Source organism: Phyllostomus discolor, chromosome 3 (assembly GCF_004126475.2).
Source record: "Phyllostomus discolor isolate MPI-MPIP mPhyDis1 chromosome 3, mPhyDis1.pri.v3, whole genome shotgun sequence".
Classification (NCBI taxonomy): Eukaryota; Metazoa; Chordata; class Mammalia; order Chiroptera; family Phyllostomidae; genus Phyllostomus; species Phyllostomus discolor.
The window spans coordinates 41,161,132-41,175,902 of NC_040905.2; the positions used below are offsets into that span (position 1 = coordinate 41,161,132).

A 14,771-nucleotide genomic window follows, 5' to 3' on the forward strand; every position below is an offset into this window, starting at 1 on the left:
GGGTTTACTCTCAGTGTTATACATTCTATGGGTTTGGATAAATGTACAATGGTGTAATATATTCACCACATGTGGTATGTATTCACCACAAGATGCCTTTTGACTAGGTTGCAAAAATAAGCACTAAATATTCAGTTTAGAGGAACTCAAATAGTGTGGCAAATAGACAGTCCTACTCTATCTCTTGAGGAAGGGCTTCAGGGATGAGGTGAAGCTCATGGATGGAGTAGATAAGTGATATCTGCTTTGCAATTACTTTGTAATTTTTAAAAAAGTCATTTTACATTTTGTTCACAACTGTTTGATAAGGCTATGTCCTAATACTCTCTACAAATAAACAACAAAGTCAAAATGTCCTGTTTTGGCAAAAATCATCCTAAGTACATGTTGTATTGCTTTATACTGGCAATTGGAGAGGGACTGTGAGGTAGGGATGGGATAAGACAGACTGTGGCGGCAGTTCTTTCAAATGTGGAATGGTTATTTCAGCTACTTGTGGCCGTATTTAAGGGCAATGGAAAGGAGCTGAGTATTGGGCATTGTTTGGGGTGCTTCCTACGTACATAGTGTGTAGGCAGTTTGATCCCCATTTTTCCCAGGAAAGCACTAATGATCAGAGAAAAGAACTTGTTCAAGGCCATATTGTATAAGTTGCAGACATTCACAACTCATAGAGTCCCCATTACAGAAAGATTTCTTAAGAAGAAGATGAGACATACACTTGATTTGGGGAACACAATGCCTTTATCATAGTGTTATTTTGTTTTAATGCCAATAATCACAATATTTTTCCAGCAAGATATGATGTTTTGTCTTTTTTTCCCACTTGCTCAAATGAGTCAGAGACTTTTAAAAGCTTAAAAAGGCAACTGAATAAACTGTCCTAGCAAAAGCACTCAGGGTTTAAGGAGGTTTGGCTGTTCCAGCTTATGTTAAAGAGGAGAATTATATTTTTAAGGTAATTACATGTTCCCTTTGATAAAGCAAAAACATTCACAAACATGGGCATAGATTCAGACTGGTCTGCTGAATTGCCTGCTTCCTGTGATTAACTTGTGGTAATGACTCTTGGGAGAAGTGAGTCCTTTGGGATCTTGGTGAGTTAAGAAGAGCAACCTGTTTCAGTGGGTCACCCTTTACATGTAACTCAACACTGCCTTAACCTAGAAGGCTGGCTGTGATTGAAGACTGTGTTACTCATTGATGTTTAAGAAAGGACATATAGGAGGCCCTGAGAAACACCAAGTAAAGTTGTATACCAATTTACAATGTATTATTTCAACTCTCTGAGGGTTTCCATAACTCGTATTGAACTAAAATTCAGTGAACGCTCCTACTCTGTGTCCTTTGCTAGTTCTTTCACATCTATCTTCCAGACTTCTACCCTTCCCAGGGTCAGGATCATCTGCATTCTCTCCATCTGTGGTCACTATGTTATCCCAACTCATCAAGTGCCATCTGGAAGGTGATGACTTCCAAAGTTAAATCCTCAGCCCAACCTCTGAACTCATTTCTAATGGCCTCCTTGACATTCCCTCTGGATGTCTCATGACCTTTTAAACTCATGTCCCAAGTAGACTGCTCTTAATCACCATCCTTCCACCTTCCATTGGCCTATCCTTTCTGTATCTTAAAAAAAAAATCCATCTTTCCAGTTTCCCTGGCTAAAGAATTTTTGAGTCATCTTGGACTCTTCCCCTCACTCTCTCATGTCGAAATTACCAACACCAAATCCTATTGGCTCTATCTCCAAAATATATCTGGAAGCCAAGCACTTCGTCATGTATATTTCTATCATCCTGGTCCAAGCCACTGTCTCCTCTTATCGCCCTTGTCTCTATTTTCAACACAGCAGTTACAGTGATCCATTTCAATGAGATTTAAAAGACTTTAGGTTCTACTACTCAAAACCCTTTATTGTTTTCTTACCACTTAGAACACAAGTCAAAATCCATATAGTGGTCTGTGACCTGCACTCCACCACTGCCCCATCTTCTCTTACCAGTTTCTCTATTGCTTACTTCACTCCAGCCACACTGATCTCTCTGCGACATACCAGGTACAACTCTCACTAAGAGGGCTTGTTAGTATATGGATTTCTGGACCCCCATCTCTAGAGTTTGTGATTCATCAGAGCTCAGGGCTGGGAATATGACTGGTAATTTGCAATTCTAAAAGGTTTCAAATACATTGTTGCTCGTGTTTCAGGGACTACACCTTGAGAAACATGGGTAGTTTGCTGACAAACCAGATTTCTGGGTGGGTGGTTGCAGGCCATGGTTTATGGTGTCTGCTGATTTCTGTGATATGAATACTCCCACCATTTCAAACTCCCAGCATGACATCAACTGGCTCACAAAATTCCTGAAAATGTAATGGTTGGCTCTCACTAACACACACTGAAATGGAACCCCTAGTCTAGAACAGTTCACTAAGTCCTGCTTGGGGGAGAGGGTTAGAGAGAAAGTGATTGCTTATTCTAGAATGTCTACATTCTAGTCACTATTTTGATCCTTGGCATAAAATGTTTCATTTGGTCATCATAACAAATCTATGAGATTACGTCTTGCTACTTCCATTTTTTAGGTGAGGAAGTTCAGAAGTCAAATTACTTCTGTGAATCACACAACAGATTTGAGTTCAGTATTGCCTGAACCCAAAGTCCCTCTCTACCCATCCCAGTAAAATAGTACCTGAATTTTGGGGGGTGGCACCATAGTATTGGGACCATCATTGCAGGGCTAGGGGATAAAAGATGTAGGAAATAAAAATATGCCTACACTATAGACAGAGGCATAGTCTGGCCTGAGAGATGACTAAATTCTTTTTCAACTGGATTTTTGGAAGGGGGCTCTAATGAGAAAACCTATACATAGGCTAACTGTGTAGGAGCTGCAGCCCTTAGAGCTTATCATAGCCCACGGGCCAAGTTTAGCTAGAGAACATGTTTCTCCCCTTAGTTACTGCCTGATAATGCAGGTACTAGTAAGTGTAGATCAAAGAAAACTGCAAAGCTCATACATTGAGAATTCTGGTGCCAGGTGCTAAAATAACCTTCCTTTGAGGGCAAGTAAATTCTTTCAATTGATGGAACAGAAGTTGCTCCAGGCAAAGGCCCCACTTTTCCCCCTGCTTAATTGCTTCACTATCCTCATTCTGGATTGAGCTTCAATCACTTAACTTTCTAAGCTTGGAACCCCTGGGACAGGTTTCCATTGGCATGGTTTGTAAGCAACAGGGGTGATTATCCAGGCATCAAAATTGCTTTTCTCAAGTCTTTTCTAGCCAAGCTCAGTCTCTGTTCCTCCAAATTGCCTGGAACTCTGCCCTCTGCCTCACCATCCTGTGTCGGCAGAGACGTGGTCTCAGTTTGGACAGTCTACTTGTCTGGCCTGAATGAAAATACTCCAAGCCTAAATGTTACAGACCATAGCTGACCCCAAAGTTCAAGGTAGTGCAGAGTCCAGTGTGATAAAAAGTCAAATTGCATATTCTGAGCTTCCTTGATCTTCATACTTTATTTTGAAATTTTTATTTTTCAATTACAGTTGACATACAATATATTAGTTTCAGGTACACAATCCAGTTTTTAGGCATTTCATAACTTACCAAGTGATCACTCTGATAAATGTAGTACTCATCTGACACCAAGTATAGCTGTTACAATAGATCTTACTTTTTGATTAGGCTATTGGATTAAGAGTTTCTGGCTCTTGCTTCCTGAAGCATTTCAATGGGGCTTATAGTAAAAGAGGAACAAGGACCCTGATGAAGATCAGGGAAAGCTCCACCTCTCTTTCACAGATGGGCAAGCAAGGGTAATCCAGATGAGAGAGATTCATTTTTAAAAATCATTATTTCATCCATCCATCCATCCATCCATCCATCCATATGCCATTGGACCAAGTACAGTGGAAAATTAGAGGAGGGACACATCACTCTGGCTGTCACAGACCAGGGAACCCTTCTCAGAAAACTTTACAAAGGCTTTTTGGGGATGTAGTTATGAGATATAGTAGATGAAAGGAAGGGGGATACCCAAGGCTGTTATGTAAGAACACTCAGGTGTGAGAATGCTTCTTTGTTTGTTTTTTGTTTGTTTGTTTGGTTTAACCTACCATAAAGGACAAGAATGGAGTTAAAGCCATCAAAAGTAGAGTTTTCCTAACTTGTTCTGCCCCATCTCAGGGCTTTCTTATAGGCCTCAAGGTGGACTAGGACGTGTGCTGCCATTTCCCTTCCTCCTAGTGAGGCCTGCTATACGTCAAGGCCAAAGAACAGAATGCAATGTAATCACTACTTCTCGCCTGCAGGGGGTCCTGGAGGAGACCTAATAACAGATAAAGAACCAAAAGGTCACTTTTGCTCTGATAAAACCTTAGTTTGAATGGTGGTTGTATGACTTTAGGTAAGATGGCCTACTGATGCTGAACCCAGACTTGCCCACTCAAGTGCTGGCATAGAGGAACAGTGGTGACTTGGCCCCTAGGGTGAAAGAAACAAGATGCTGGGAGAAGCAGTCTCAATTTACCTTTGCATTTACCCCTTCACTTTACTGGGGTAGAGTGAGAAAAGTGGGGGAGAAAGACCATTATTGTGACCCCAATGGAGCTCCCTCCACCTAGAACATTAGGAGTGAGGAAGAAGAAACTAGCTCTATAGTCACACACTAGGCTAGTACGACAAGGAAAAGGTGGCCAGGCATTGTGGCTGTGGAGAATGTCCTCAGTAGAGACAAAGTGCACTTCTCCCACAAAACAGAACCATTGTGAAACATTTCCAGCAGGCATTTCTTCTTCATCCTTGAATGGGGTGTTGAGATGGGAAAAACTACCTCACAGAAACTTTAGTCCCTGGCAGGCCACCCTCTGAGGGTTTCATTGACAGTCGGGTCTGGCAGTCATGAATAAGCAGAGGTAAAAGAGAAAGCGCCTGGCTCAGATTGAGGCAGGGCTCTGGGGCCTCTGAGGCTTTGGGAATAAAGCAGATTTAACTTGACTCCGTTTCTCCAAGACCTTATTAAAAGGAGAAAGGATAATGGGTATTTTGTAGGGCAGGAGTGGAATAAGGCTGAGTTTGTGCTCTCTCATGCATTCAAAAGAGAAAGAAGGAAACGAGGACCAAATATGGGATTGGACTTCATTTCCAAGCATGAACCTTCATCACTTTCATCAGTAGCCATCTGGCATGCAGTGTTCTGTGGCATTTCTGTAAAATGACTGGCAACCTCCAACAGTTTCCTTGGCACTCCACTGAGAAGCCTTCGTTCTTAGCAATGTGCTAGAAATAGTCAAAGCTCAACACAGGCAGGTAATGATACTTATATAATCAGCACCTTATTCAATCCCAATACAATGAAGCCCTCATCTCTGTGTGGTATCTCCAGATACATATTTAAAACTTCTTTGTTTTGCTTCTGTCTCATGAGGCTTCTTGAAAGGGATGCCAGTAATGGGGGAAAATAACAGCCTGCGCACATACACAAAAATCCTCTCCTCCTTTGGGTTCTATATCACTGTATTCACATACCCTTCTAGCACTTATTATATGGTGCCATAACTATCTGTTTCTATATCTGTCTCTTCCAGTGATTTTAGCACTTAGACAAGAGAAAATATATCCTTTTCATCTGTGTACCCTCATTGCTGAACACAGATGCTCAAAGAAAGTTTGGATGGTCAAATGTTTCAGCTTTATGCTTTGTACACTTAGTACAATGGTTCCACAACAGGTAAACCAATCACTCTCTTTCAGAATATAAATGAAACTCATAACTTTTTGAGAATAGATGGTTCTGAAGAGAATATTTTTTTCCTAAGAAGTATGGACTTTTCTCAAGGTGCTATATGAGGATCCAAGCCAACACCCAAAATGGATCTGACCAATCACCCCAGGACACGTTCCACAAGCACAAATGTGTTTGTTCAGTGCTGTAGCCAGTATTTAGAAGTGGCAGAATGATTGGACTGACTTAGCCCAAGAATTTATTCAGGCTTTCAAGAGGCCAAAATGAATCTCTTAGCATTTTGGAAAAGGAAAAAAAATGTATATTTGAACAAAATTGCACACACATTTGAAAAGCCCATAAAAATTTATGCTAATAATGTAAAAGGAGTTTACCTTATGCTAGAGAGAAGAGGAAACATGAAGGGCCAAGATTGGGACAGAATTAGTCCATTGAGGAAAGGAGCCTGTGGAGTGGCACACCCCTGCAACGTTCTATTTTAAATACATACCTGACAGAGCAGGCAGACAGCTTCCCTTGATTCCATTTGTATCTTTGAACAGAGCATACCACCTACTCATCATACCCAATGGTATTAAATGCCATGCCAAACAAATGAAAGCATTGGTGGGCCCCAGATAATGGCTAAATTATGTGTTACAATGTTTGATACAGCAAAATTCCTGGGTCAGTGAAGAACTTGGACTGTATCTTGGAGATTGTCATCATGGTTTTTGACTTATAATAGAATTTTCTTGTAAGAGTGCTTAGAATATTAATGCTCTGGTATGGAGTAGCTTTTCTAGTAGGCAATCCTTCCTAAAACTGGGTTGGTTTTGATAATTGTGTTGTCATTCAAATGTTCTCCTCCAGGATCTATCTTGCAGAACTTTAACTATTCGAACACACATGTAAATACCAAGAAAATCTGGAATATCTGTACAGAGTGTGCATTTTCTACTTTATGGCCCCAACAAAAGAGATGTTTGGTTTGTTAAGTTAGCTAGATATAACCTCTGCAAAGCAGTGTGTTTTCAAGCCTAGATACCATACAGGCTTCTTTTAAAAGCAAAAGCATCTCAGCTGGAAGGAGCAGGTTCCTGGGCCATGACATCTGGCCAAATTTGGGTGGCAGTGGGTGGCAGTCTCTGTGCCAGCATCCAGAATTATAAGGCCATGTGCAGAGATTTGAAAAATGGCAACAAGTGAAAGTGTCAGCATCTTTTGTTCAGTGTCCTTGGCTGTGGAGTCTGTAGATTCACTTTTACCTGAGAATCCTCTGCAAGGGCCATTTCAAAATGCTTGAAATTATAATTTGGACAATTATACAGAATTCCAGGTTGCAACATGGAGATCCCTGATAGTTCATGAGGCCCTTTATTTCTTGTTCTGTTTATTTGGGTTTTTGTTTCAATTTATACCTTACATGAACAAGTGCAAAATTCAAAAGGATAAACCAGAAACATGGGAAAACCAATGGAAATGCTTTAAAGTACTTCTCTTTAATGACTTTTGTATCAAGCTTCCTTTGATTTGTGGAACTTATTATTTTATGGAGTATTTCAATATTCCTCATGGTTGGGAGAGTATGCCAAGCTGGTATATGCTTTTGGCAAGATGCTTTTTTGTGCAGAGATTGAGGATGCCTGGCACTATTTCTTACATAGGCTCTTACACCACCAAAAGAAATATAAATATATTCATAAAGTTCATCATGAGTTTCAGGCTCCATTTGGAATGGAAGCTGAATATGCATATCCCTTGGAAACCCTAGTTCTTGGAACTGAATTTTTCACTGGAATCATTCTTTTATGTAATCATGTAGTTCTTCTTTGGGCATGGTTGACCATTTGTTTGCTGGAAAATATTGATGTCCACAGTGGTTATGATATTCCTCTGAACCCTTTATTTTTTAAATTTTGTATTGTTGTTCAAGTATAGTTGTCTCCACCTTCCTGCCACCACTTTTCCCTGCCCCACCCATCCCACCACCTACCTTCAATCCTAACCTTTTTTGGCTTTGTCCATGGGTCCTTTATACCTGTTCCTTGATGGCCCTTCCTCTTCAACCCTTTAAATGTCATCCCTTTCTATGCTGATTCTTGGCATCATGGTTTTCACCACATGAACTTCACTGGAAACTGTGTTTCAACATTTACATGGTGGGAAAGAATATTTGGAACAGACTCTCAATTTATTGCCTATACTGGAAGGACAAGAAGATTGAGAAAAAGACTGAGTGAATATTTATGTAATAAAAAATAAATAAAAGCAAATGCAGATTCTTCAAGATTCTCTTTTGGTCCTCAGAACACTGATTGACATGGACTTAAGAAATTGGGGATTTAACTGGTAAAATATCTTTAATAAGGGAATATCAAAGACTGATGTATTTTCTGGTAGGAAGAAATATATAGCTATCATTTGGTAGATTTTCATAATAATAATCTACAGTTATGAAGTTGAGAACAAAGAGTGTACCTATAAATGAGTTCTATTGAACTCTATCCTCTAAAAGTCTTGATATTTTGAATTGCAAGTAAATAGTGAAAACACATTAACAGTTTCTCACCTCAAAGATGGGGAGAAGGGTTTTTAGGAACTCTACTATAAAGGACACATGGACAAAACAAAGGGGGAGGGTGGAAGCAAGGAAGGGAGATAGGTTTGGCTGTGGTGGAGGGGGAGTGGTGGGGAGAAAATGCAGACAACTGTAACTGAACAACAATAAAGTAATTTTTTAAAAAAGATGTAAAGATCAAAAATAAATAATTGTATATAGATAGTTATTTTAAACCTTACTTTAGAAATTGCAACTCTTTACTGAGTCTCAAACCTGCCAGACTCCTCCATTAGATTTGGACTCACCGAATCTCCACAACCTGTCAGCCAATTTTTTAAAAATAGGGGATCTAGATGTTGTCGTTGCCTGGGATTATATATGGATTCAAATTTAAAACATTATGGAAATACCCCAAAGTATGATTTTTTATTTAAGGAAAAACTACTAAGGAAATATACGAAAATGCAAAAGAGAGTATGAGGTAACACTGAGGTGCTTAATGAAGGAACAGGTAGGTGTTTGTGTAGACCAGCAGGCAAAGACCAGCTGTATCCTGGGCAACGGTTTAGAGATGCCCCTGCAGGAACTGATAGAACACACAGTATCCAGCTTTTGGCTAGAGCCAATCCTTAACTCTCTAAAGGAAGGTGGGGGAAAGAAGGAGAAGGATGGACCATATCTCTATTGTGTAGATGCCAATTGTGTAATGCATAACATATGAGATATGTTTTTCATTAACACTATGCCAAAAGGATTTTGACCCACCTGGTTGTAGAAAAGAGTGGGTTTGTAAAACAATTAGCATATGGAATAAATTACGAAGAAAGTCGTCTTAGCATCTGGCTTTCTGAAACCCTACATTTCCTATAAATATAGGACATAAGAATAGCAATTCTCATAACAGATTAAAGCCAATAACATTTGAAGAATGACTAATTTTCACCCAGGGTGACCCTTATATTTATTAACATGGTATCGATTTCCTGTTTGCTTTTTCAGAGTCAATGTGAAAAATATCTTTAACCCCTAAAAACGTCATGAGAACTAGATAGTCAGACAAGTGAATGTTGATGAAAGAAACTAATTCTTTATATTCATTTCAACTTCTCTGTGTGCTATTTACGTACGATGAATTTTTCAGAGAAAGCCTCACTGGTTAAGTTTAAAGTGCTGACAAGTAGTAAAGTTTAGCTTAAGAAGCTCAGAAGCCCCATTTTCCCCCTTTTATATGCAGAAAATTTTGGAAAAAGGACACCATGCAAAATTCTTGAAAGTTTAGGCAACATAAGATATTTTTAAATCAAAGGGATAAGACTGACATATTTTACTCCTCATAGAAATATAGCCAAATTATTTAGCTTTTTTAGGATGAAGGATCTGTTAATTTAGAAACCTATACATTATAAATTTATTTTTTAAAACGTTGGGAAGAGAATTAACTGTAAAAAAGTATTTAAAAATTTATATTTGCTATTGAACCAAAAAAATCACCTTTCCCAAACAAAATAAAAAAAACTACAGTTGACCCTTCAACAATGCAAGTGTTAGGGGTGCCAATCCCCCACACAGTTAAAAACCTGTGTATAACTTTTTATTCCTCTAAAAGAGTTGTCCATTGGTGTCTGTGGGTGTTGGTTCCAGGAATATCCACAGATAACAAAATCTGCTGATGCTCAAGCCCCTTATACAGAATGGTGTAGATCAATGCCTAGAGTTGGCCTTCTGCATCTGCAGTCTTCCTGCCATGATGGAAAACAATATAGATATTCATTGGGAAAAAAAAACAAAAAACCATTGTGGACCCATGCAGTTCGAAACTTTTGTTTAAGGGTAAACTACAGTTGTCAGGCATGAAGGCACTTTAAATTTTATCTGGTTCATGAGATAGGGTGGAAAATAAAATACAAATAATACATCAGCAAAGTTGTTCCAGCTCAGAGGTTGATAAACCATGGACTGTAGGTCAAATCTAGCCCAGCACCTGTTTTAATACAGCATGTGAGCTAAGATTTTTGCATTCTTAAAGGGTTGTAAGACATATAATAAAGAAGATTATGCATCAGAAACCATATGTAGCCCAAAAAGCCTAAAATATTTACAATCATTCTCTTTTCAGAAAAAGTTTGCTGACACCAATATAAATAGGGACGGGTTTAGAGCCATCCCATCATTTCTGTGATCCTTAGCAAACTGTGTCTCTGCTCTGAGCCTGCTCCCTTATCTGTGACTTTTGGATCATTAAACCTGACAATCTCACAAACAAAATGGATGGTAAGTATGAAAACCATCACCTACAACTAGGCATTAGTAGGTAGTACAGTATCACTGAAAACATGCAGTCTCTTTGCATTGAAGAAAATGAACATTTTGATGGGACTACTTTTAAGTTGGGGGAGGGGACAAGATGGACTCATTCTGTAGCAACTTTATTTTAGCGACAACACTTTTTTATCAAATTATTAACTTTGAGCATACATTGGACATCACCATCCAATCAGATCTTAGTATTCTACTTTGAACCAAGTCTGAGCTATGGCTTATCTTTGCTGAGAACAGGAAGTCTTTCACAGGTTGTGCCAGTTATCATCAACAAAAAAGTGACTGTTTCTGAGTGTAGAGACTTTAAAATACTTGAAACAAACTCCCTTTGAGCACCCTCACTTTGGAAGTGTGAAGATGAAACAGGGTGCTTTCAGCTGGGAAATTACCAAGGCTGAGACATGTGTGAAATGCCAATGTCTGGAATGGGGAAACAGTAGAAATTAAGATCAACTTCCTTCTGAGAACTGAGAAAGATGAGAGGAAACCCAAAGTCTCTGTAAATAATGCTGAGGATGTCTGTTGGCATGAGGTGAGCAGAGCGAGGCAATTAAATGATCAACAGATCAAAATAGTGAAAATAACCATGGATTTAACACTTAGCATATTTCAGATCTGGTCTAACCATGTATGTACATGATCTCATTTAATCTTCTGAACCACATTAGGAAGTAGACATAATTTTATAGGTGAAGAAATGAGCAAGGTTACAGAGAAGTTAAATAATTTTCACAAAGTCAAGCTGGATGAGAGGAACCAAAAGGATCTCAGGAAGAGATGAAACAGGGACAGAGCCAGCATGTAAACAGATAACTGGATGAAGTCCTGAAACCTCAATCTTGATAATGAAACATCTGGATTTTATCATATTGGTTACATCTGTCACTCTGGTGATACCCTAACCAACGTGATTTAAGCCAAAAGCCCTGCTGGTGGTTAAGTAGTGAATTTGAGGCAGGAAGAGGATGCAAAAGTTTAGAGAGTATGTGTGTTTTTAAACAATTTCTCATGTTCAAATTAATGAAATAAAAAAACTGTTTTCTCCCTTGATTAAAGTAGACTGTAACCTAGTTTATTTGGAAGTAACAAAGCCTCAAATATTTTACAATTTGGTTTATTGTGAATTCTGTCCATATATTATAATTCTCCACAGAAAATACTGATTTGCAATAACCAAGATTTGGAAGCAGCCCAAGTGCCTATCAGTAGATGAGTGGACCAAAAAAATGTGGTATATTTATACAATGGAATACTACACAGCAGAAAAAAGAGGGAATTCTAGCATTTTGTGACAGCATGGTTGGAATTGGAGACTATTATGCTAAGTGAAATAAGTCAGTCAGTGAAGGACAAATATATGATCTCATTTATAAGAGGAATCTAATGAACAAAACAAAAAATGAGCAAAACAGAACCAGAGGCATGGAACCAGGGAACAGACTGACAATTGTGAGAGGGGAAGGGGGAAGTGGAGACTGATTGAAAGGGGGTGAAGGGATTAGTCAAAGAATATACATGAATGACCCAAGGACATGGGCAATGGTGTGGGGACTGACTATGGAAGTAGGGGGTAGGCTGGGTGGAAGGGGCACATAGGGACAAAATGGGACATCTGTAATAGCATAAAAAACATTAAAAATGAAAAAAATAAAATGCTAATACAAAATAATAAAAAAAGTCATTCAAGAACAGGCTTGCTCTACATGGACGCCCAGGTTAGGGGAATACCCCCACCTGTATTCAGTAAGATCTCAGATCTTCATTTCATAGTATTTCATACTGTTGGACATGGGAGAAATTTCAGGAAACAGTTCAGGCTTCCTTTTTATTTATAGAAACAGAGAAGCCATGTGATTTGCTCAAGGTCACATGGTGCATTTGGCAGTGTAAATGGAGTGGTGGCCTTGACCTGTGTACCACTGAGATGTAGCCCCTGCTGCCTCTGAAGGCTCTGTCTGCAGGAGAGCCAAATCTGAGTCCCAGTTTGGCTATTCCATGAGGAGTCCAACTGGCCACTTGGTAGTAAAGTAGCTACACTGAGTCTGTTTTGGAAGGGCCAGTGGTTCATTCTTATAGGCATAGATATCTACCCTGGGTACTTGTTTGCCTTTACTGTCTGCTAAATATCAGTACCAGTACCACTATCTAGGGACTCACAGAAAGCTTGACCCACAGACACAGGTCCAACCATATACCTGTGGTATGGAGACTTTATAGCAAAAGAAGAGTGGAGAGGGATCATGGCCCTAGGGCCCACTGATCTTGGCACATACTGCACCACCTGCCATCCGGAAGGGGCTGACCTCAAAAAGCCCTGGAATGACTATCTGGAGGCATGGCTGAAGCAACAGCTTGGAGGCAACTCTATGAAAGTGGAGTGCCGTTTTTCAAGATGTACCATGTGCGTTAAATCAAGACCTGTCTATGACCCTGTGTCCTGAATAGAAAAAATATATGAGTCTGGGAAATAACAGGTAGAGTGACCTGCTGTCACTCTTTTACCCCATTAGAGCTGTGAACAGATATATGTAGGAACTTCGGAGCCAGAAGGGTGTGATTTCCCAGAAACAGTGAAAGTTTCCATCCCACTATCAGGTAAAGCCACCCAAATCTGCTGAGTTGATAGCAGGGTGTGAGGGAATTTAGAATCGGTAGTGTAAGAACCAGTTGTAGCCCTCTGACTAACTGACTCCCTTCGGTAAGGCAAACTGTCCAGGAACCAGAAAGGAGATACTCCTAAGCCTGTGTACAGGATAAATCCAAGTGGCACAAGTGGAATGAGGTGACCATGAAAATGAACTCTCAGCTCCTCTGCTGCAAGAGCACAATTGACTGATGGCCCCAGCTGCTGTACATCAGGGTCCACCACCATGTTCCCACTGGAGCAGCACTTTCCACAGGTTTCTTGTGGTCAATGACTGAGTAGGGTGAGGGACTATTTCAGGCCCTTCCGTATGAGATGTAGGACCCCTCTGATGGGCAACTTTGGCTTGAGGACTTCCCACTGGCCTGGCCAAGACTTTTTTGGAAGAGCACTGTAGTCTGGGACTCTTCCTGCCTAAACTCCTCCCATTCCCCCTCCTTCACAGGACTTGGATCCACATCACAGCCTCCAGGTTCTCCCCTACCTTCTCTGGCTCCTGTCCCCGTACCTTCCACAGGTATTTCCCCCACTAAATCTCCTGTATATCTAACCCTGTCTTGGTTTCTGCTTCTCAGAGGCCCTGAACTAACATGGTGGTGCCCTTTACCTTCTTAACAGAGGCTCCAGTCACTGATACTGGATGTAAGCTACCTTCTGGACTGTGTCTTCTTCCTCCCCCTCCCAACAGCAATTCTCAATTCCCCTAATCCATAATTTCTTCCCCCATGGAGTAGATTTCTCCTAAAAGCTCTTTCGTTTCTCCTTATTTTTTTTCACAACCTGCTCAGATTTTTATGTTCAAAACCTTGAGTTAAAGTCCATTAATCCTTTTCAGTAGACTTCATACTACCTTCAGCCTTTTTACTTGAGGTACCTTACTCTAGAGCTCTGTTTCACAATGAATCCCATCACTGAGCAACATTCTCAAAGTATAGTGGCAGACATGTACAGACCCAGAATTCTCATGGTCTCATAATGTCCCTCCTAAGTTCAGCACTCTTTCCAGGTATTCAATTAATCCTTACAACAGTTCCCCATGGTATGGACTCTTAGTGTCCTCTTTCTACAAATGGAAGAATAAAGGACAGATCATTTAAATAACTTGCACATAAACCTACAGCTACTAAATTCTATGGAAGCAGGAGCTGAACCAAAGCAATTTTTAAAAGAGAGAAAGGAGATGATAGATGAGGAAATTGGGTCAAAAGAAGGCCTATTTTGTTTTCTGTTTTTAAATGAAAGATACTTGAGTTCCTTCCTTCCTTCCTCCCAATTCTGGACCTCTTCTTCTTCTTTTTTTTAATCAGCAAAATGCATGTGTTAGACCCAATGGTTTCCTGTTCATTTGTTTTCTGGTTTGCTTGTGTGATGATAGCCAAATACCCTGAGCTGTAGAATTCTCTGTGACTCCTAGTTTTTCTTGCCTTGTCTACTCTTAGAGATTCTTGGATTGATACCGAGACCCAACCATAAACCCTGATGCTTCAAAAATCTGATTGCTTTCTCTCTCTTCTTTGTTT

At 39.9% G+C, this 14,771-nt stretch overlaps 1 protein-coding gene across 1 annotated transcript; it reads left to right on the top strand.

Moving 5' to 3' along the window:
- The first annotated feature begins 6,809 nt into the window (after positions 1–6,809).
- Positions 6,810–13,048, top strand: LOC114491483 (methylsterol monooxygenase 1-like). Its single transcript, XM_036020067.1, is given in 3 exon segments — positions 6,810–7,347; positions 7,350–7,646; positions 12,783–13,048. Coding segments are annotated over 3 exon segments (990 nt in total). The 5' UTR covers positions 6,810–6,920.
- Positions 13,049–14,771: the final 1,723 nt, after the last annotated feature.